The sequence below is a fragment of the Coturnix japonica genome, chromosome Z (genome assembly GCF_001577835.2).
Source record: "Coturnix japonica isolate 7356 chromosome Z, Coturnix japonica 2.1, whole genome shotgun sequence".
Classification (NCBI taxonomy): Eukaryota; Metazoa; Chordata; class Aves; order Galliformes; family Phasianidae; genus Coturnix; species Coturnix japonica.
Window position 1 is genome coordinate 25,918,731 of NC_029547.1, and position 23,406 is coordinate 25,942,136.

At 34.5% G+C, this 23,406-nt stretch overlaps 1 protein-coding gene across 42 annotated transcripts in view; it reads right to left on the reverse strand.

Moving 5' to 3' along the window:
* The window catches only part of PTPRD (protein tyrosine phosphatase receptor type D), a 1,051,440-nt gene continuing 1,028,034 nt past the window's right edge, over positions 1 to 23,406 (reverse strand). For 38 of the 42 annotated variants that reach the window (XM_015848958.2, XM_015848951.2, XM_015848950.2 and 35 more), the window contains 7 exons: positions 16,225 to 16,510; positions 15,570 to 15,748; positions 14,209 to 14,335; positions 13,135 to 13,260; positions 7,810 to 7,964; positions 4,964 to 5,099; positions 2,622 to 2,829 (listed from right to left, as the gene is read on the reverse strand). In XM_015848958.2, coding sequence (XP_015704444.1) covers positions 2,761 to 2,829; positions 4,964 to 5,099; positions 7,810 to 7,964; positions 13,135 to 13,260; positions 14,209 to 14,335; positions 15,570 to 15,748; positions 16,225 to 16,510 — 1,078 coding nt within the window. In that variant the 3' untranslated portion in view covers positions 2,622 to 2,760. Of the gene's footprint in view, positions 2,830 to 4,963; positions 5,100 to 7,809; positions 7,965 to 13,134; positions 13,261 to 14,208; positions 14,336 to 15,569; positions 15,749 to 16,224; positions 16,511 to 23,406 lie in introns of all 42 variants that reach the window. The other 4 variants (XM_032441550.1, XM_015848960.2, XM_015848962.2 and 1 more) reach the window with 2 other exon arrangements.

The window sequence follows — 23,406 nt, forward strand, 5'->3', positions numbered from 1 at the left end:
TCTTTTGTGATTCCAATCTATTTAGAGCTCCAATGTGCAATGATATTTCCTAGGTTATGATTCCAAAATTATTATTTTTTTTTCCTTTTTAATTTTTATGCTTTTTCTGATCTAATCCAAAGTACATGATGACACCACATAAACTGGCACTTCAATAATTAGTTAAAATACAAATAAAGAAAGAAGAGGAAGAAACATAGTGCACATTCTTCTCTGGTTCGGATGTAAGTTACAGAGTCTCATTCTGAGGTAGCCTTCTATATAATTCTGTTTCATGTATATGTGTGTGTGTGTGTGTGTGTGTTTTCTTACAAAAGTTCTCAAATATAATGCATGCCAGAATTTAGTCTTCTGTATTTTTCCTTCTACTAGTAGTGGAAAATGTGGAAGAAGAAATGTTGAGGTCACAAGCCATACCAATGCTCCACAGATATCCTTTGATATGCATGTACTGATGACAGCACAAGACACAATGGAAACCAAAGTCAACGTAAATGGTGTCATATTAAGACTATTAAGTACTTTCTGTTACTTAAAGAATTTTCTTTGTCCTCTGGAAGAAAATGCAGCACCATTCTCAAATAAATTATTCCAGCTTAATCTTGCTAGCCTTAATTAAAGGAATTGTTTGACTTAAGCAATCTCTTGACACAACAGAATAAATGGGAGTTGGCTCTAAGTTGAAACTATGCTATGGATGTTAGCACTGCTAATGTTGACAACTGCTAGGGTACTGCTACATCTCTCTAATGATAACACTATGATTAGTGACACAATGGGTCAACCAGAAACAGGTATTTAAGTTGTAGACTGGTCATCTATTGGAAATATGAAAATATACAGGGCCTTGAATACCTACATGTTTTGGGTTATCATTTATTATCAACCATACTTGAATAGAAACTGGGAATGCATATTATTCAAAATTGTCTGATACATGTATTAAAATGTATGAAAAGAATAACATATATATGAATAAACTGAACTAAATACAAGTGAAGGCTAACTTAAATAAATGCTATTCAAAACAGGCATCAAATATAAGGCACTCTAAATGTAAAATTAAAATAAAACCCAGCATCCCCAAACAACACTGTATGTCACAAAACTTTTGATTACACAGAGCAATGTGTGTTTGGCTTTGCCCTGTTACATACAATAAACGTAAATGATAAAGCACACACTATAGACATTATTATTGAGTACAATTTTAAAACATCTTAATACCTAGTATATTACAACATTCTCCCCTCCTAAAGGGATATGCACTGATCTTTCCCACATGCACACATCCTAACATTTAATAATATGGTTTCTTATTGCACTATAGTGTTACAAATATTGAACTTCACTGGAAGCCTAAACAACATACTCTGTGTGCGTGTGTGCATAAGTATGCTTGTGTGTGCATGTGTGTATGTGTGATATCTATGTGTGAAAGTGGAAACGTGGAGGGAAATACTGTTTGCTATATAGATGATGTTCAAATATCAGTGATGTGCATTCCTCACTTCCCTCTAGAAAAAGAAGTATATGGATCTTGGAAATACAAAGTTGACTAAATACTGTTATAATGTAATTGCAGTATGCTGAGAAACTTTTCAAATGCTTTGATAAATCCAGGTCATGGAAGAACCAGTATGATTGTGTATATGTGCGTATGCGTGTATCTACCTCTCTGTATCTTCTAAGTACAGAGAGCCAGATAAGGATTGACAGTAATAAGTACATATATACATAGAAAGAGAGGGTGTGGGTGTGTATGTGCATGTACATCTGTATGCGTGAATGTGTGTGTGTGTGGTAGCAGCATCTTTATACTTTGCGCCTCCCTGTTGATTCCAAAAGAAACCAAAAAGTCCCATTTTCCTTTAACTGATTACAATGAGTATTTTCTTAAAGAAAACTAAATCAAACAAAAGCGTAAAATAACATCCAACAAGACTGTGGTACTGTAGATAAATACAGAACTGCACAAAAATGTGCAAATTTTCAAATTATTTAACATTCTACAGCACAAATTACAGATAAGAGTTCTACAGCTTTAAAAAAAAATTGCAGTTTTTAAAAAAAAAAAAAAGAAAAAAGAAAAACAGTTATGCAACCTTTTCTTTAATTCACTTCATTGAATGATAAACTCTTGTTAAAAAAAGGAAAAAGTTTACACAGTTAAAAATGAAGCACAGGTCAGCAGTATCTTTACAGTACTAAAAAACTAAATCAAGGACTTTCTTTTTAAACATTCTCACATTTTCGCTAAAGTGTTATCATGAGCAATATGATGGGAAGGGGTACTGTTGAAGTAAAGAGTCTGCTTTGTCTTGAAGCCAGGTCCTGACCTTTCAACAAGCATCTTGCACTGAACTGCAGTTCTCAAAATTCCTCTTTGCAAAAGGCATGCAGGCCTGAAAAAGATGGTTGCTCTTTCCAACAATTTCCTCTTCCCTTTGACTTCAAACAATGTTGAACCCTTGAGGTATCTGTAAATGAGATCCTTCAGATGCCTCAGTGGTCAGGATTCTTTTATTATGGTTAGGTTATTAAACTGTGAATTCTTGGTCCACATGGAATTGTTGGGTCTGTTTTGTTTTTAAATATCCCCAAAGTTGTTTGTTTTTTTTTTTTTTAAACTTTATTTTATATATCCCCAATAATCGCTCCATAGCTAAGAGCTAAGAAGTACTTCTAAAGCACATTGTATGGCTCAGAAGCGGCTCTCTGGATCTTGAAGGGCCTGCAATAAAAATCCAGGATGGGTTTTTATGTTGCATAGTGATCAAAGCTGCCCAGATATTCCAGTGCGGCTCGATAGCAGAATTGATATTGATCCTGGAGATAGAAAGATAGAAAACCAAAGCATCAAAAAGCCATCTTGTTGGTTGGTTTCTATTTTCTTTCAACTAAGAATAAACACTTTGTTGTTATAGATGAATATACCGCAGAAGCATCTGTAGTTCAGCAATATTCCCTAGCTAGCATACACAGAAGAGCAGTTTGAGTTACAACAGATGAAGACAGACACTCATTTAACACAACAACATTTTCTACAGAATGCACCTTCTTTTGGAGCAACAACTGTATAATCGTTCATTCAGGATTTCTAAACTGAATTACTACAATCATAAAACTTTATTCTTTTGGGAGCATGCTAAGATGTCTTTTCCCATTTATTTGAAAATAAGTAGGAAAACATCCATTTCACTCCATAGCAAATACATCATGCTAAATGCAAAATTTACCACAGCTATAATATGGATTGAAACACAGAAAACAGTTAAAAGACATGTTAGGAAGCAAAGAGAACCTTTCAGCAATACAAGCTTTGATGAGTGTGTGAAGATTCCTTACCCTGTGGCAAGAACAGGGAATATGGGAGGTATATGTAGCTAAACACCTTATTAACATGAAACACATTGCATTTCAACCTGTACCTGGAAGCAGAGAAAGTTCAATGGGGTGTACAATTTGATTAAATCTCTAGTGAATCTAATATCCTTCTGACTTATCTGATAGTACTACATGCTCACAGTACATGGCTGTACTTGTTAATATTGCAATTAAAATTCTTTTAATGACCAGGAAATTCATTAGACTTTTGTTTCCATTTAGTGATGTGATCATTTCTGCTGTACGTTGGAAATTTTGGAGAATACATTAGATGTTCTAAATTTTAAGTAAATGTGTAGAGTACAATTGACTTGTTGAATAAAGATTAGATTTATTGGCACTTTATAATACTGCATGAGGGATTTGTCTTCCACAGAATCCTAAAATTTATGAGTACTTAAAACCTATTTTCAGCAGAGGGGTGAAAGGGTGGAATACAGAAACAAAATCAAAGTTGGAGGGATAATATATACAGCCCAAGACTGAGCTTGTCAAGTTGGCTTCAAGAAGCACAGCTTTTCAGTAAACTGTAGTTATTCCTTGGAACTAAAATGGTAGAAAATACTTAGTTTTCTTTTTGTTTGTTCAGAATAGTACTAATACAGGAAAATAAATTGAATTAACAAGTCAGTTTGGTAACAACAATACACTTGACTGACAAGACTAAAGGTAAATATCTGTATTTTCATATATGTATTTCTGAAGTTTCTTCTAAAAAACAATAAAACCTACCTTTGACTGAAGAAATATATATTTTAATGAAAAATTCTGGAGATTCATCTAAAATTGTATTTAAATTAATTTAAAGGTTAATGTCAATGAAATTGTACTAAACAAATGTATGACCTAAAATACCTTCCTTATCTTTGCCTTTTGCTGAGTAGTCTATTGACTATAGCTTAGCTAAAATCTCCCGTTCAAAAATTTAAGTAGAAATAAAGTACATGCTGAAAGTTTATGTATTCATTATGACATGACACAGCTACAATTACAAGCATCCAGGCATAAAAAATCAGTTTATGCTGCATGTCCTTCTTCATATTTCTGTATAGCATTATTGCTGGTATGGAGACTATTGACACTGTAGTTTTCCTGATGCTCAATTTAGCATTATGATTTTCAGGCCAGACAGTCGATTGCTTGATGATCCAAAGTCAACTATGAAAATAATACAGCCTCATTCCAAAGCCTTTCACTCTTGCAACATAAGAATTCCACAGGATCAATCTTTATAAACAATTTTCTTCCCTCTTTATCACCCCGTATTTCTTTCAGAGTCAAAAGGTTCAAATTAAAAAGAATACTGGTTCTGGGAAAATGTTTTCCCTGAACTATGATCACTTGGACTCCATTACTGAAATTATCTTTTTTTCCCCATCCAGCAGTGTTTAATGCCATAACAGGAAATAGTCCTTACCATACCTTCACAGCAGATTGTGTATTGTAATCATACAGTTCCTATATGACTTAAGATACAAATAAGCCAATTTTTGTGGTTTCCCTCTGTGAATTTGTAGGTCTATAGAAATATCCATACTACTTCATCAACATTTTACATAGCAATTGTTTTCCTCACCTCTGTCTGTACCATGGCTGGCCGCTGTGTCCTTAACATTTTGACAGTCTGGAAGATATCTACAACACCTTCATATCTCATTCTTTCCAACACAATGCTCAGAGTTATGAATACTCCAGTCCTTCCAACACCCGCACTTTTGCAATAATAGAAGAAAAATGATAGGAGATAAGGAATGTTAATGAATAGTTCATACTGAAAGAACTGGCTAACAAATTATCTCTGGATACAACACACCATATGTATGCAGATTTCTACAGAGGGAAAGGCTCACTAAGAAAAATTCCACAGTGAACTACCACATCGGGTTTAGAACAGTAATTGCTTTTAAGAATGCTTCACATGCTACTAAGTACTTCCCGACTTTCCTGTCTTCATTGCAAAATTACTTGGTTTGTTGATCCAGACATACAGTTATCATTGCATGATGAAGGGTAATAAGACAGTGACTTAAGCTATAAATAAAAAAAGAAAAATTTAATTATGTGTTTTGCTGCTTTCTTTGCTGTATTCATGTATAGCCTCTGTTTTGCAAGCCTTCAGTGCTTTAGTTGATCTACACTGATTTAGAGGCAATCACTGGACTTTCAGTAGTATTGAAATTGTCTGCATACAATCTAAAATTTAAATAACAGAACAGGGAATGTCCAAGACAGCCTTTATTCAGATATTGCAGGCTGGATCTTTAACATACAAATACTGATATATATACACAATATTTGTCTACATCAGCCTGGAATCTCTTCTTTGAATATATGTCATGCTTGCTATTTTTTCTGTCTTGGATTTCTTTTACTAGCTAACATCCCAAGAAGTTATAGAAATTCCTTTAGCCAGTAGAGGCAACAGTTGTGAGTTACCAGCTTTAAGCAATTACCGACTTGTGAAACTGAGAAAAAGAAACACATAAGAACTCCTAGAAAAGGAGTCATGTAAGAACACAGAGAAAGCTATCCTCAAAGTCTGAACTTGTATGGGTGGGCATCAAGCAACCCATTATCTCACAGTTGATACCAAAGTCAGACATGTGCTTACATGTGGAGTGCAAACTACAGGGAACTGACAGAGGAATTTGTTGCTTCAAGAAATTCTCTCTATAGAACATATTTTTAAGAATTTATCATAGTACAAAATGGAAGCATTACTGTAAGAATTCCACAAAGGCTAGGAGGCTGGATCTTACACTTCATGAGCAAAAAAATAAATAAATAAAATTACTAATTTGCCAGATATATTTCTTATTCAATCAGTGTTACATTTATAATGATGACTGATCTTAAAATTGTCATTCTGATTATGAAAAAATAATTAGACACCAAATCATGATAATTATATTATATGTTACTTCATTTCTATCAAAGTCAGTGGTAGAAATCTCCATCATTTCAACACAAAAGATCACAACTCTTTGGAATGTTTCCATAACTTACTGTCTGTAGTTCTTCATTTAAGCTATGAATTGGCAAATTTGCATGGTGCAGCAAACGTCAAAGAATACCTTCATTTTTTTATGTGATTTCTTCACTCTTTTTTTTTTTTTTTTCTGCATACAGGCATAAATATTGCTTGTTTGCTCTTTGCTCTCTAAATTTATTTATGTCAGGAAGCTTAATTCTTGTTACAGCTGTTCTTCATCTTTCCTTGCCAAATGAATCGCAGTCTCTGATCTGCAATGATGCTCCCCTTAGCAGGCTACAAAAAGTATTAGGCAAACAGAAAAAGTAGGATTCAAGTTGTCTAGTGTATTTAATGTTAGGCTTTCAGGTTAGGGGAGCACAACAATCTCTTTTAAAGCATGTAGGTGCTCTTAACAGCTTTTGCTCACTGACAGATTTAAAAGGACAAGAAGTTCTCGCTCACTATACATACATATGCTTCAGTAAACTCCCTCATTTTTGTCCTTATACTAGTATTGGGGCACTACTTGGCTTGCAGGAAGGATTTGGAACATATATCAATATTTTCCATTTCTGTTATATAAAAAATAACATTTCATCTACCAAAAATAATTTAATGTTGCAAAATGAGTGTCTAAAATCCTAATGGAATTTATAGAAACCAATTTATTAAATAAGAGATAAAAGTTTAAGATAATATTTTTGGCCATCTGTTACAGACTCTGGAGTAAATGAAGTAAATAAAAAACATTACTAAAGAATATTAGAAATATTTTAAAAGCCTACCCTGGATTATTCTTATATACTCTCCAATCTTTTTTTCAACTACATTGCAATTGTAAAGGGAGGGATTGAGAGAAATTATCACATTATAAAATGCACACGACATTCTGAATTTTAAACACACCATTCCAAACCTCAGTGACTTTCTGACAATCAAAGCTTCTAAATATTTTCTATTCCATTCACTTTCTTGAAGTAGCTGCTGTTTTCTCTGGCTCAACTTGATTGCTACTGAAGTATTTGTCAGGAGAAATACTCAGGAGTTGTTTATAGATAATAATCTCCACCAATGTAAAAGTCTGACTTTTAATTATGAGTGGAAAAAAGGATCAGGTGCAGCAACTTGCAATAATGTCCCTCTTACTGCTTTTTGAGTGTAGCACTGATATTTCTATTATCCTGCATTAGAGACTGTTTTAAAAGTAGCAAAATATTACATGCTTCTACATATTTTGTAAGAAATTTTTCTGTGTGAATGGAGTTCTATTGCAAAACAGTTCCCAATTCATAAAGCTTTATGCTTCTTTTAAGGTGTAATATTTGTTTACACTTCTGATAATTCGCTTACGAATTTCTATTTATATATACATTTTCACTGTAGTCAGCAATCAAATTAAATAGAAAAAAAAAATCTTCACAAGTTTTTTCCAGGCTTTATTTTCTTACCTGCAATGGACAGAGATTGGTCCATCCTGACCAAACTGCTCTTTTGTTTTATGCACTTGGCCTATGAAGTCAATAAACCCTTCTCCAGACTTTGGCACTCCTTGTTCTGGCCAGTCAGTGAACTGGAACTGTCTCACTGTTCGGGACTGACCATCCTTTAACAGAAGACACAAACAATATATTCCCGAAGAATACCATAGTGGCTGGAAGCCAGTCAGCCAACAGCCAGAAAGGAAAGAACACTGAGAGGAAGTGAGAGATGACCATGATCGCAATTATGAAGACTTCTTCAATCACAATACTTACAGATGATTTCAGACACAATGGCACAGAAGTGCAGTTTCATTAACTACAACATAGTACAGAATTCTTTCTGCAGTGGATAGGAGAATTGTCTGACATTATGTCTGTATAAAAAAATGTTTAGGACTAAAAGCATAACTATCTCAATAATTTATACTTTTTTTTTTAATTTTTTAAATTTCTGTTTCAAATCCTGTAGATTACAAATTCATTCTAACAAAAACAAAACAAAACAAACAAACAAAAAAGTAGGATAAGGTCATCCATCAAACCTGCCTCTATATTTTGTAGATACATTCTACTGAATGACTAAAATATCTTCACTAATATGAATTGTTTAGTCATTGTCATTTGCAGAGCATGTCTTTAATAACATAGTTTTTTGTGGGGTGCACATTTGTCTGGAAGAGTGTCAAGAGATATCAGTTGCTTAACAAGTAATAAACATCCTTTCAATCATTTTAATTTCTTATTACTTAAAACTGGATAATTTGCAGCTTTATCATATCTATTAAAAAGTCAAAAGAAGTACTAAAGACAACCACATACTCAGATTTTTGCTTCATAACGACTTAAGACAGAAGCAGTCAAGAAACGTACATAGCGAATGGATGAAGTAAATGAGTTTTCAATTTTCAAACATTGTTCTATATAGTTTTGATGCCAAATCAGTACAGCTGAAGTATTTGAAAGCATGGGCATAAATTGAACTACTGATATAAACTAGAGCCTCTGGACATGTTATTATTTACTAAGCACTAACCCTGCTATGCCTTAAAAATGGTTTTCTACCAAGTGAATCTCATAAAAAATTGAAATGTGGAGATCTCACAAAAAGCAACAAGTTATGCTGGAGGCAAGAAAAATCCTTTATTTTTTTTCTCTACCACAACCGCTCAGCTATCACAGACCTCTGAAACAAAATAGAGGTCATTTTAAAAATAACCAGAGGAAAAAAAACCCCAAACTTTACTTTTATATTTCCTCTGGTACCACGGGTTTTTGTTTCCATCTCTCAGCTGAATAAGAAAACAAAATGAGCATATGCATCAGTCACTGCTCCTGGAAAGAATAAACACTCTCTTGGATTCTTACTAGACCACTGTGACAATTGACAGTCTGTTTCTGTGGAATGGTTTTGGTCACTTAAATAAATGGGTATCTATTATAAAAATGTTAGGCCAATGTTATTTCTAGTAGTAACGCAAGTAACAAAAAAAAATTTCGTGTTAAAAATGGCGTTTTGTTAATACAAATTTCTCTCACAGTGACAGTGGTAATGCCATTTTGTCTCAAGAATAAGTAAAGAAATTGCATCTTTCAGAAAGCTAAAGACAAATGATATTAAGTAATCAAGAAGAAAAAGCAATAGGTTCTTCCCCAAATGACCTCCCATTCCCCCAGAGTAAAGAAACAAAACAAGTCTGATTTGCTTGCAGCTATTAAGTCAATAAGGTCCCTTCCAACTTAAACGTTTCTATGATTTGATGAATTTAAGGGATGGAAACCAGGCATTTCTGACACTCGCAAGAGTTATATTAGTACAGGAATAACTTTTTAAGGGATAAAAGGATAAGAAATGTGCCATTTTATTTAAATCTAGGTTATCACTAGAAAGACAAATTGCTATGTGAGAAACAGATTTGATGGCAAGTTTTTTAATGTTTTTTATTGTTGTTTTTTTTTTTAATTATAAGTGTGTCTAAATCAGTGTATTGTTACTTGTTTCAAGATAGAAATAACTCAGTAGTCTAATGCAAACCTTTGAAAATTGTTCTCATTTAGTTTCAGTGGGAATAACTTTTGCTATTTAATACTATTTAATGAGCACAGAAGTAAAGGTAGTTAATCTAATGTTGGATTAGCATTAGAGCATATGGGGAACCTGTCTTCAATTTCTTGGTTCCCTCTGCTGCTGACATTATAAAAAGTGCTGCTGTCTTTTAATGAGATGATTGCTAGTAACAGCCCAAATACAAATGTCAATTTTTATTAAAATATTTTCCTTCAGAAATTGCCATAGTTTGCATACGCAGGGCAAGAAGTACTAATGAACTAACATACAAATTTTCAGATCCCTGTATGAAACACAAGGCTCACAATATAGCACTCTGTTGCCCAGCTAACTGTTTTGATTTCTGCCTGCTTCTCACAGAGGATGTTCAATTGTTTTTTTATGAGGATGTAGAACTTATAATACTCTTACATTCATTACTAATAGTCTAGCTTTAAATGAGACTGCCCCATCATTTTGACCTCTGGAGTTTACAGAGAAAGTGAGCATAAAGCAGACAGAAACAGTAGATTGAATCAGTTACAAAGGTCAGTTTCACCTCACAAGAATTCACAGCTCAGTTTCAGCAATAACCGGGAGTCCCACACCAAAAATTTTCTGCTGCCACCTACAAAGGCATTGTCCTCCTTTGTTGTCTCAGGGTAAATGGCCAACTCTCAGGTCTGACGGAATACTAATGGCAACTAACACTATAGACTGGATTAGAAATAATAGTGTTACAACCACTTCAATCTTCATCCTGCTTTGAATATCACAATTTAATTAGCTGGTCTTAATTCTTGTGTAGGGCAGCCATAAAGACATGAAAATTATAGTATATATTTTGAAAAGTAGTCCTCGCTTCTTCTAGTAAACTTAGAGGAATCTATAGTTTTCTAGCACATTTAAAAAATTTAAGATGGCCTTGAAAGCTTTCCAGGGAGTTACTTAACAAAACTGAGACCATTATGAAAAAGAGAGATTTAAATTTGAGTAACAATAATATACGATTGTATAATGAATCAAGATAATAATGGATATTAATGGATAATAATGGATAATGGATAATAATGGATAATATCCATTATTAATGGATAATAATGAATAATGGAATCATTAAGTTAGTAAAAGACATTTTCCAGTCCAACCAGTCACCTACTACCATTATTGCCCATTACACCACGTTCCTAAGCATAACATCAAGCTTTCCTTAAACATGTCTGGGGAAAGTAACTTCAACAGTTCTCTGGGCAACATGTTCCAGTATCTGAACACTATTTCAAAGAACAAATTCATTCTAATATCCAACCTGAACCTCCTCTGGAGCATCTTGAGGCCACTCTCTTACATTCTATCATGCAACAGAACATACCAATTCCCAACTTCCTCCAGATTGTTGTAGAGAGCTATAAACTCTCCTTTGATCCTCCTTTTCTCTAGACCAAACAATCCCAGTTCCTTCAAACAGCCCTCTGGCCAGCTCCAGACCCCTCATGAGCTTTGTTGCCCTTCTTTGGACACACCCCAGTGCCTCAGTATTTTCTTGTAGAAAGGGGCCCAAAACTAAAGACAGTAGTCAAGGTGCAGCCTTGCTAGGGCTGATAACAGGGGGATGTTTATCTTCCTGCTGGCTACACTAATTCTGATGTGGTCCAGGATTCTGGTGGCCTTCTTGGCCACCTGAGCACTGTCAGCTCATGTTTAGTTGTGCTTCAACCAACACTTCCAGATCCTTTTCCTCCTTGCAGCTTTCCAGCCAGTTTGCCCACATAAGGTTGGCAATTTTTAAAGAGGTGGTATGAATAAGAGAACTGATTAAAAAGAATTGGCAAATTAAGATATTTATCCCTTAACCATTAACATTTTAATGGTTTGCTGGCTATAAACAGACTTTTTATAAATATTGTATTTTATTATAAAATTCTGAGTGAACTTTTCTAAAACACATTTTTTTCAGTCATTTTCATTCAGCTACATCTGTTGCTTTTTTTTTTTTATCATTGTCATTTTATTCTCTGATTTGAATGAAAAATGTCACATATACTTTTTTTCCAGCTTGAGATAAAACAGATTTTTAATAGACAGTCTGCAAAGGCTATCAGTACTGTCACTGTGTTTATGCTTATGAGAGTGGTTAAAAACTCTTGCTAGGAACATATTCGCAAATTCTACTAAGCACAGAAAGGTTACAAAAGCTGTATTTCATGTAATCGTACTATATTTCAATTAGAATGAAAATCAGATTCAAATTGCATTTACAGTTTCTTTCCAAAAATATTTAATTCTCACTTGGTAATGTTCATACACTGGCATGGTTAGTAAAAATATCATCTAGCTAAGTGTCAGGAGTACCTAATTTTGCTGGAAGCTAATATTAAATGTAACACTTCAGCTAACCATGAGAAAAGATGATTTTTTGGAAGACGATTGGCAACTCTGAGTAATCACTCATGCAGCTCCTGGACAGTGCAACCTGATATTTTGCTTGAACAAACAGCATTCTATAGTGTATACCAAAATTAAGTTTGTCAGTAATTCTTCCTGCCAGGCAGAGTAAAGTGCTAGAAATCAAATTTTGAGAAATTCCAAATGTACATTAAAAGTTTATGTGCATTTAATCTTACTACGTATATCACTGTTCAGTTTCAGACTCAGGAATTCAGATAAGAAATGTAGTATGAAAATGAGGATGCTAGGGTCACAGCTGCACATATCTATTCTGCAGATATTCAAGAGTGCTGAAAATAAGCTATGCCAAAAATCAAATTATAATGTGCAAAGCTTGTCAAGCTTTTCTTGCAAATGCTATTTGCTCTGCAGTTTTTAAATCTCACTGTATTAACCTTCACACTTTCTCAACCTAGAGGGTGTGCAAAACAACATATTTACAGCTGCAAGTGAAAAAAATTCTCCCCAAGAAAGATCAAGAGGGAAAGGATGAGAAAGGAAAAATGGCCTACAAATTATCTAATGTATTTTAACCTAAATAGCTATTAAGAAGTTTAGAAAGCTGTGCTGCTAAGATATTGGATCTGAATGAAATCTGTTTTCCTTAAAGATATTCATTTTTAATAATGTAAATAAACTTAAATGTAGTGTATATTTAAATAATAAATATTCTTTTTGTTTAATTATGAAAAGCACTTCTTTAGAGTTTTGTTTTGTTTTTCCACATGAGAGAGAAAGAGAGGAAAAAATTCAAATTCTCTTTAAAACTTTTTTTAAAGAGTAATGCTGTTGCAACTTACCCTTGCATCTGTAACTTTGAATTCCCTTAGAATATACTGTGGCATGTTGTATTCTGCCATTGGATCTACCACAAAATACTGATATCTGGCTGAACGCTCTGCAGGCCAATACTGGTGGCATTTTTCCTACAACATAACAAAATAAATATATTTTCCATTATTCCAGACAACTACCCTCATATGTTTTTCACTCATTAAGTATAACACTGATGGAAAATGCTATTATTGACAAGAACATGAACTGTTCATCTTACTGTGAACATGAAGTTCCATTCTTAGAATTGGAAGATAATCTTCAATATTGAACTGCATAGAGGTTCCACTGCTCAAGTCACTGTACCTCAGAATTCCTTTATAAACTGCCCAGTTTTATTACTTAACATTACAAGCACTATTCCTAGCCTAAGTTCCAAAACAGAATGGAATTTAAATCTTGAAGCCACTTTTACTTTTAGTCCTTGTTCTCTGTCGAACTAAGTCTCCTAGGCCTCATTCAAGACCATCTCCATTCCCCAAATCCATGGGATTCATATTTCACTTAATACATACCAGCTTTATCTTGAAGTAATCCTGTCCAGATAGGAAACTGCTTCATTCTTTCCATTAGTTAAAGCAGAAATCTGAATGAGTTTAGGACTGTAAACAGACAGCTGAAACTTCAAAGTCCAGCACAAAGAGCACACAGGAAACATTCAGCCATTCAGCTGTTAAAAATACTCCACATTTTTGACAACATGAAAATGTTCAAACAGATGATGACAAATATATTTCCAAATTAGAATTATTCAGCAGACAGAAATGCTCTCTCTGCTTTTGTTGCAATATTATCTTCGAGCTGAGTTGCTGAATCTCAGTGTGTCCCACAACAAAATACAATGTCTAGCTTGTCTCTTATAACACATCTACACATTAGAAAAACTTATATCTGGTGACACACCAGGCCACTTATTTCCCAAAGGAGAAAGAACCTAAATTCCCAAGTTTATCATTTTACATTCTCATAACAATGAAATATTTTAATAAGAAAGCATAATAACGAATATTTCAGTAAAGTAATATATAGCAGTAACTTACTCTGCCCATTTCTCGTAATTTAGTAAGCATGACCACAATTGTAGAATTATGCTCCCACAGCATCCTCCAGAAATCTTCAGTGGTTTCTGCCAAAGGACCCTGTGTAGCTATGTAAGCTTTTTGTTGTCTGTTATTAAAAAAGTAAGTTAAGAAATATAATTTAATCAAAAAGTAAGTTGATACACATGTTATCTATTCATATGTAAACATTATTTAGTGGAAAAAATACTATTAATAACAAGCGAATTGAGGCCTTATTAGGAATGCTTAATCAAACTATGGCTTTCTTTCTTTTTAGAACCTTATGAAAGAAATTACTCTATTAATATTATGTTTTTTTTATCATTATTACTTAAATGTTAATGCAACTCTAATAGATCAATTTTGTGTGCTGTAAAAAGCACTTAAGAAACACTTAGTTGTGCTGGCTCATTTTATAGAAATAACTGTTGTATGATCTATTACATTTAAAAATTATAGCATTGAGCTGTTTCTACTTTAATTCCTCTTCAACAGTCTGATGCCTCCAGCAAAAGGAATGCAGGAAGAAAACTCAGGAATTAAATATACTGCATTTCTAGGCCATTATCTCCTCGTATTGGAAAGTACAAGCAGGCTATTAAAATCTTATTAATCAGGAACTTTATAAGATGATGACAAGTTCATCTTGCTTCTGTTTGTTTCAGTCAACAGAAGCAACTTCTGTAGGTTGCACCAGAAAAGAAGACTAGTTCCACATTAAAGACTCAGAAAATGCTCTCTGTGGACACAGATACTCTGGTGCACCTAAACTGCCTTAGGGAAACAGTATTGCTTCTCTTCCATACTTTTTCCTATGAACTGCATAAATCAGATGAGAGTGTAGTCACATGTGTTTGCAATGAAGATGGTGCTGAGCTACACAACTGTTTATATAGAAAATGTTTTTTTGTGGTGGGGCCTCATCTTAAGCAGTGTTCCAAGTTTCTAAGTTATCATCTTGACATAGGGAGTTTATCTCCTATTTCTTGTTTATTAGTATGTTTTTTACATGCATATTTAGCAGAATAGTTGTGAAGAAATACAGGTTGCAGGTCATGAATGTGACCACAATCTTAGTAAGTTTCAGTATATAAAAATGAATGGTCTGAAGTAAAGCCATAACCTTTATGGCTGAATATTGCTCACACAACTTTCCTGTATTGTATAGTTGGAAATCTAAAACCATTAACAATATTTAAGCAAACAAAAAAACAAAACAAAACAAAACCCCAAACAGAACCTATACAGATATTAAAAACATCAAATTTCAATACTGAATTGTTACACACGTAGCTTTGTAACATTTAAAAACAGTCCCCCAGAAAACACAACATTAATACCTGTATCCATCAACGAAACTGGCATTAATGTAATCAGACCCTTCTACTCCTCGGATTGGCTGCAAGCATACTCTTGTAGACTCATATGGCATAATATTGACAAGGCGATTTTTGAATTTATTACAAGGAAGATTGGCACTGATGAATCTTGAAGTGTGAGCCTTAGAGCTAGCAAGACGCTGTGGAAAATAAATATATTTAAAAAATAAAAACCATATATAATAAAAAGAAATGCCATTATCAAGTCTGATTATATGTGTTTATACATACAAATCGTTTCATGTTTATTTTACCATATTCTGTTGTATTATCTAAATATTTGTGAAGCATCTTTTAGCATTTTATAGTAGTTTTAACAACCTATAATCATTAATCCATACAGACAAATTTGAGTTTTAAACCATTAGAGAGATAGATATTTCAAGCTATTCAAACAGTAGAGATGAATATGCTTAAAATTGAACAATTATTGTCTGAACAATAACTGAAGACAGGGCTTTATATTTTACAAAGGACTATCTTCCCAATTCAAAAAATTTTAGCTGGAAAATTTTCTAGTTTCCAATTACTGAATGAATAAAACTGGTGAAGGACATAGCAGCATTAATTGTTACATGGTTTCTTGTTGGCTTCCCACAGCATAAGATTCCAGTACCTTAAATTCCAGTTCCATTCCTGTGACATTCTCTCCTGTTTCTATCTGTGTCAGCTTCTGAATATATGCATACAGGTTTCTGGCTGGCACTTCGGTATTTCCACATGTCACTGCTTCCAGCAGTGCATCATGGATAAAGATGTATTGGTCCTCAGTTTGAACCATGTAATTCCTTTGAGCTCTCATTAGAGTTACGTGGCCATAAATATCTACAGTCTTTTCGTGCTTTATTCTCTCTAACATGGCATCTATCACAATGAAACAGCCAGTCCTGCCGACTCCAGCACTAAAAGAAATGAACACAGGAGGAAAACATGAAGAATTTGTGCTTTGTGCTTATTTTTGTGGCTTTCAAGTTTTAAAATTTCATAATACTCATATAAATGGCACATATTTCTGAAAATGAACACAAGCTTTTGTGAAATAGGTCAGTGTCCTGCAACATGTGAACTCCATTAATTCCCATTACAAGCAACTGAGACTCTAGAATTATTCATCATGAGGTACCTTCATCTCAAAAATTCAAGCACAACTGTGATAGAAACAAAGCACTTTGCAACAAGTATTAAAAACATAGGTTCTGAACAATGAAAATCACTGGAGGTAATGAGCATTCTACAGAATCAAGCTTTATGTGTAGTATCGTCTGCAACTCAGTACATGTTGCTGGTATTCTGCTTACTTAGTTGCATGCAGTGGCAAACAACATCACACTAAATGAGTGTTGTGTATTTCTACTCTGCTTTGGAGGTAAACTTTTTATTGCTTCCCACACTGCAAGTGGGGATTCTAGCCACCCTGTAAGTTGGGATTCTATGAACACAGTTTGGTCTATCTTCTTCGTTTTAACTAGACCAGGCAACGACATTATTCTTTGCAATGCAGTGATGGTTATTTAGCTATGCTAGCTATAGACAAGTGTCATTCTTACCTGGCCACTTCAATGTCTATCTTGCATCTCTAGAAAAATATAAGAAAGGTCTAGACTGAACCTAATATTATTTCAATATTATTTCATATTATCTCAAAAAACATAGAAAAAGAACTAAACTGCACTAAAAAACAAAGCTTGATATCATAGAATTGAACAGATCTCCATACTGAGTGAGTAGCTTTTATTAGACAAAGTATTCCCTCAGGGATTCTTAGTTAAGTCAGTTTCCGATTTTGAGTAGGAATTGAAGTGACTCCATGAACATTCTGTTAAGAACAAAGAAACCTGTACATCTGAGCTCTCAGTATTCAAACTAAGCAATTCCTGAAGGACATCTCTGAAGTAAAAATATATTTCCCCCTCTTTGGTGGGACTTGAGAATAGTAGAAGGAGATAACAGACATTTACTGTAACTATGGCAAAAGAATTAAAGTTGATTATGACATACTCAGCTGTTACCAAGAGAATTAAGCCTGTCCTAGTAATAGGTCTATCTAATAGCAATTATTTTTGTAATATCAGCCATCAAACTAGTCAGACTTACAACAATTTTCTGCCATTCCCTATGCTCTTAAAGAGATATGTATAAGACCCGCTCTGAAAATAATGCCTCCTATTGTATTAGCCTTGCCCACAACTGCAGAGATGGATGCTGGTGGTATGGCAGTAGAGACTGAATTTTTCTGTCAGTATTCTGTTACATTTTGTTAACATGTAACAGATTGCAACAGGGGGGTGGTCTGACAGAAACATCTGATGTGGAAGTGCTATGCTTCATAAGTAAGTTGTATCACTGTATTTCTTATTTCTCCAGATAGGAAAAATTTCATCCTTTGACATTCACTGAAACTTGTTGAACTTTTCTGGAGACCAAACAGTGGATATCAGGACACTGAGACAGTGGGTAGTGCATTTCAGCAGTAGCGATAGCAGCCACACATATTTTTATGATCACCTACTCTTCTCCATCACTGGCAAAAATGCATACCTAATAGTAGTATTTTGAACAACAGTGTTTTACAGCTGAGAATTTGCTCTAGCACAATAGTGTTACTGTGTTCTCTGTGCATGTTGTAGTTTCCATGAAAATAAATAGGAAACATTGTGTTAGGAGCAACATATGCATATGAATGCACTATCTTTAATAACTCCTGAGGGCAACATTATGCAATCAGCACACAAAGAACAGCTTTAGAGTTCTTACTTTGATGTGCCTAATATTAGATTAGATTTAATTATTAGATTAGATTTAATACCTAAAAATTTGTTATATACTTTGCATAATGGAACAGAAGTGATTTAGAAGAAAATGACACCAAGATGGGAGGACATGTTGATTTGTCAGAGGGCATTACAGTGGGACCTGGATAGACTGGATCAATGAGCCAAGGTAAACTCTATCCATTTCAATAGGACCAAGTGTCAGATCCTGCATTTTTGTCACAAGAACCTCAGGCAACCCTGCAGGCTTGGGAAGGAGTGGCTGGAAAGCTGCCTGATGCAAAGGGACCTTGGTGTACTGAAGGACAGTCAGCTGCATATGAGCCAACAGTGTGCCCAGGTTCTCAAGAAGGCCAGTGGCATCCTGGCTTGTATCAAGAATGATGTGGTGAGCAGGACTAGGGAAGCAATCCTGCCCCTGTACTCAGCACTGGTGAGGCCTCACCTCGAGTACTGTGTTCAGTTTTGGGCACCTCAGTACAGAAAGGACATTGAGGTGCTGGAGCAGGTCCAAAGAAGGGCAACAAGGCTTGTTAAGGGCTTGCAGAATGTGCCTTATGTGGAGTGACTAAAGTAATTAGGGCTGTTTAGTCTGGGGAAGTGCAGGCTGAGGGGAGACCTCGTTGAAGCCTTTCAGTATTTGAAAGGAGCATATAAATGAGAGGAAGAACAACTGTTTACAAGGGTGGATAATGATAGGACAAGGGGGGATGGCTTTAAACTAAGACAGGATATTCAGGTGAGATATTAAGAGGAAGTTTTTCATATAGAGGGTGTGATGCACTGCAACAGCTTGCCCATGGAGGTTGTGGATGACCTGTCATTGGAGGAATTCAAGGCCAGCCTGGTCTAGTGGTTGGCAACCCTGCACATAGCTGGGGAGTTGGAACTAGATGATCATTATGGACCTTTTCAACCATATTATGATTCCATGATCTCTTCAAACACCTGAAAGGTGATTGCAGAGTAAGTGGGGTTAGTGTCACTGGTGACAGGTGACAGAACAAGGGGAAATGGCCTCATGTTGCACCAGGGGAGGTTTAGATTGCATATCAGGAAGAACGTAGTTACAGAAGGGGTGATTAAGCACTGGATAGGCTCCCTAGGGAATGGTTGAGTTGCCATCCCTGAAAGTGTTTAAAAACTGTGTGGATGCGTTGCTCAGGGGATGTGATTTGGGGGAAGGTAGATAGAGTTAGGGTACTATGGTTAGGTTGCAGTTGGACTTGATGGTCTTTAAGATCTTTTCCAACCTGAGCAATTCTATGACTTTGTGATTCTAAAATAAAATAAATAAATAAATAAATACAAAAGAACAGGAAATATGCTAGAGATCTGACAACGCCTAGCAACATGTACTAAACAGAGCCTCATTCGAAAAGCCCTCTATAGATATCATTTTATGGAGATGTCTGAATATAAATTGTACTGAATCAAATCTGCAAATAGTTTCCTCTATCGAACTCTGAAAGTACAAGTGCAAAATTTCATGTGTACTATTTTCATATCTGAGATCATATCATATCTGTCACAATGAATACTGGTTTCTGTTGTTCTGAACGCTTAATTCTTTTCAGTAAGTAGCATGAAATATACTGTGTAGTATAGCAAGCAGCAGTTCATAAACACAGCATCACAGCTGGAAGAGACTCACAAGGATCACTGACTCCTCCAAATCACACTGTTGTTGGGGATTTTATTATTTATTTATTTATTTTAAGATATAAAGAAATGGAAATTGTTAATCCCTAGCATGTAGAGGATAAAACAATAATATATACTCACAGTTCCTAAAAATTAAGTATCTTAATTCTATCTTGAATTCAGTAGTTAAATGTGTCCATTTATTTCCTGCATGACACTCAAAGAATCTGTGCCAATTACCAACAAGTTTCATTTTCCTACAATGAAACCAAAGGGGAGTGCAGAGTAGAAAGATGTATTATGTGAGCTAAGCTGTGTTTCTAAGTTTCTATGTGTATATAATGTCTACATTCATTCTTATCAACAGTTATTATTAACAGAAGAACTCTTGAAACAGCTGAAAATTTTTGCTAACAGACCAAATGCATCAAGCTCACCTTTCTTAGAGGCTGCTCTGTCAAGAATTAATATTTCGAGCTTAAGAGAATTTACCAGTTGGTGATGTTGATCAATGGGACTTGGAAAGAAAGAAAATATGCAGACAAATGAAATGATGATTGTCCTAGGTAAAAAAGAGTTAATCTACTCTATACACTAAATGGCATACATTCCAGGAAAATTCTGTGATCTCTAAGTAATCATGGAGAAAAATCTGAAAAAACCCCAAACTGTCAAACTTTCAAACTGGTGGTTTGTTTTTTGGTTGTTTCTTTTGTTGTTGTTGTTGTTTCTTCTAGATTTTAAAGAAACACGTAAGTGGGTCAGATGTGGGTATATGAAGGTTTAAATCAATCTCTGGAAACTGACTATGAATCTGAATTCCCACTAATTTTGAATATAGAAATGACAAGGAAAAGTGGTGTACAATTTTTGAAGATATATACACTTATATATATAAATATATATATTTGTATTTGCAAAAGGAACAGTTTCATAGAAAAGTGTACCTGATAGGAAAGACTGATAATATAAAACCTCAGCTGTCATTACCTATATAACTTTTTATTATTTTTATTTTTTTTTTTCGCTAGACAAAAGCTGGCCAAGTGAAAAATAAAAGCACGTGACAGTGCAGATACCCTCAGTATTTCAGAATACAGTTCTCTTTCTTGTCGGGTGTTAATGAAATAATGTTTATAACTCAATATGGCATTTTTTTTATCAAACATTAAAAATTCCGCTGGTAGCTAAAGACCACAACTGCAAAATGTCAACCCAGATAAAATCTTGTATATTCAGCTAAAATAAATAGCTTTATTATTATTATTCGTATTATTATTATTATTATTATTATTATTTTATTTTATTTTATTTATTCTTCATAACTTGGATTGCCATTACATAGTCATTCTTCCATGGGCAAACTAGCAGTAATAGCTATTAGCAAAGAAGATATTTGCAAGTTTACAGATTAAGATGTGATATCAAACAAAGTTACTATGCACAAATGCTTTTTGTGATAAGGATGCAGTGTCAGACTTACTACAATTGTTGAGGCATTTGACTGGATTCCTGACACATGCTTCTTTGGAGTGTTTTTTGCAAAGTGTTTTATTACCTTAAGATATTTATGACATTCCAAATCTGTAAATTGTAAACAACCAAGATAATTCTCTTCAGTTACCATCTAAAAACTAGAACAGTTTACATTTCTTCCTTTTGCCTCTACATACTTTCTAGCTTCAAGAATTTACCATACAATAACCAGAAAAAAATATTTCTGTCTCTCTTCTGCAACCATATCACAGAATCACAGAATGGTTTGCATTAGAAGTGACCTTTAGGATCATCTAGTTCCAAACCCTCTGATGGTCCTTCTAGAAGACATCCCTTCCCTTTAGTGTGTCAGCTGCACCACTCAACATGATATCATCTGCAAACTTGCTGAGAGCTTGCTTGATCCCACTGTCCATGTCACCTACAAAGATGTTAAATAGCACCAGTGCCAACATGGATACCTGTGGGATACCACATGTCATCTGCCTCCACTCGGACACTGTGCCATTAACTGCAACTCTCTTAGTGTGACATCCAGCCAACTCCTTATCCAGTGAGTGGTCCATCTATCAAATCTTTCTTTTTTTTTTCTTCCCCCCCCCAATTTGACAAACAGGATGTCTTGTGGGACTGTGTCGTATGCTTTGCACAAGTCCAGGTAGGTGACAATATTTGCTCTTCCGTTATACACTGATGCTGTAACTCCATCATAAGAGGCCACCAAGTTTATCAGGCATAACTTGCCCTTTGTGAATCCCTGTTGGTTATCACCAACCACTTTGTCTTTTTTTTTCCATGTGCATTTATAATACGGCCTTCAGGAATGTGAGCACCATGATTTTTATTTTATGTACTTCTTAATATCGTGCTGAAACACCACTGGGAAGTTTTAGTATAACTAGACAGGCATTTGACATTGAATTTATTTTCTGTCTATTCATGAGTATTGTTATATAAAAATTAAGGAATTATACACCTTTTATCCAAGAGGCACTTCCTTAATTGTCTGATTGTAATAATAAGAAGAAAATAAACCTAGAAATATTCTGTCACTAAATAAAAAGTTTCTTCACTGATTATGTTTTTGTCCATATTTTTTCCTATTCATCAGTATCTTAGTGAATCTAATCATACAGCTGAGAGATTATAATAATGAAAGACATCTAAAATTTCTTTGATGCTGAAGGACTAAGCTGCACATCCTGATGATTTCAGCAGATGTTAACTAACCAATAAATCATCTTTGTGAAACATGTTCTCTGCTGCACTGGTTACCAAGCACAAAAACTGATTTTCTTATGCTCTGGGAAGAAATACAATATGAAAATATCACCAACAGATTAAGGCAGCTGGCATATCCTGAGATAACAAAGCATGTGAGGAACTGGCAGTTCCTCTCTAGATGTAGGACATCCTAACTCAGAAGATACAGGCCAAGTCCTAATCAGGACTGAAGAAACTGAACAGCCATTGGGATCAGCTATTAATCCAGGTCTATTTTCTATTTAGGAAAAATTAAATAACTAGTGATGATAAATAATTAGTGATGATAATTCATCTCCTGTGTCAAATTTCACATATTTACTAAATATGATTCTCTTGCCTTATTATATCTTCTGGTGTTACTGTCAGAACTTTTTGCAATGCTAACTTTAGCATCAGTGATATACTCTACTACTAAGTTTAAAAGCTGAATATTTGAGCAATCAACTAAGTAAACACAGCTTGTAAAGAATTGTTACTGCTTGATATTTTATCATTAACCCATAACATTGTCTGTTTTCAACTTCTAAAAACATGACTGACTCAGTCCCATGAACTAAAACATGCATAATGTCCTGCAATTCACAAAAAGAAAAATTGTGAGGCATAAGGGAGCAATTCCA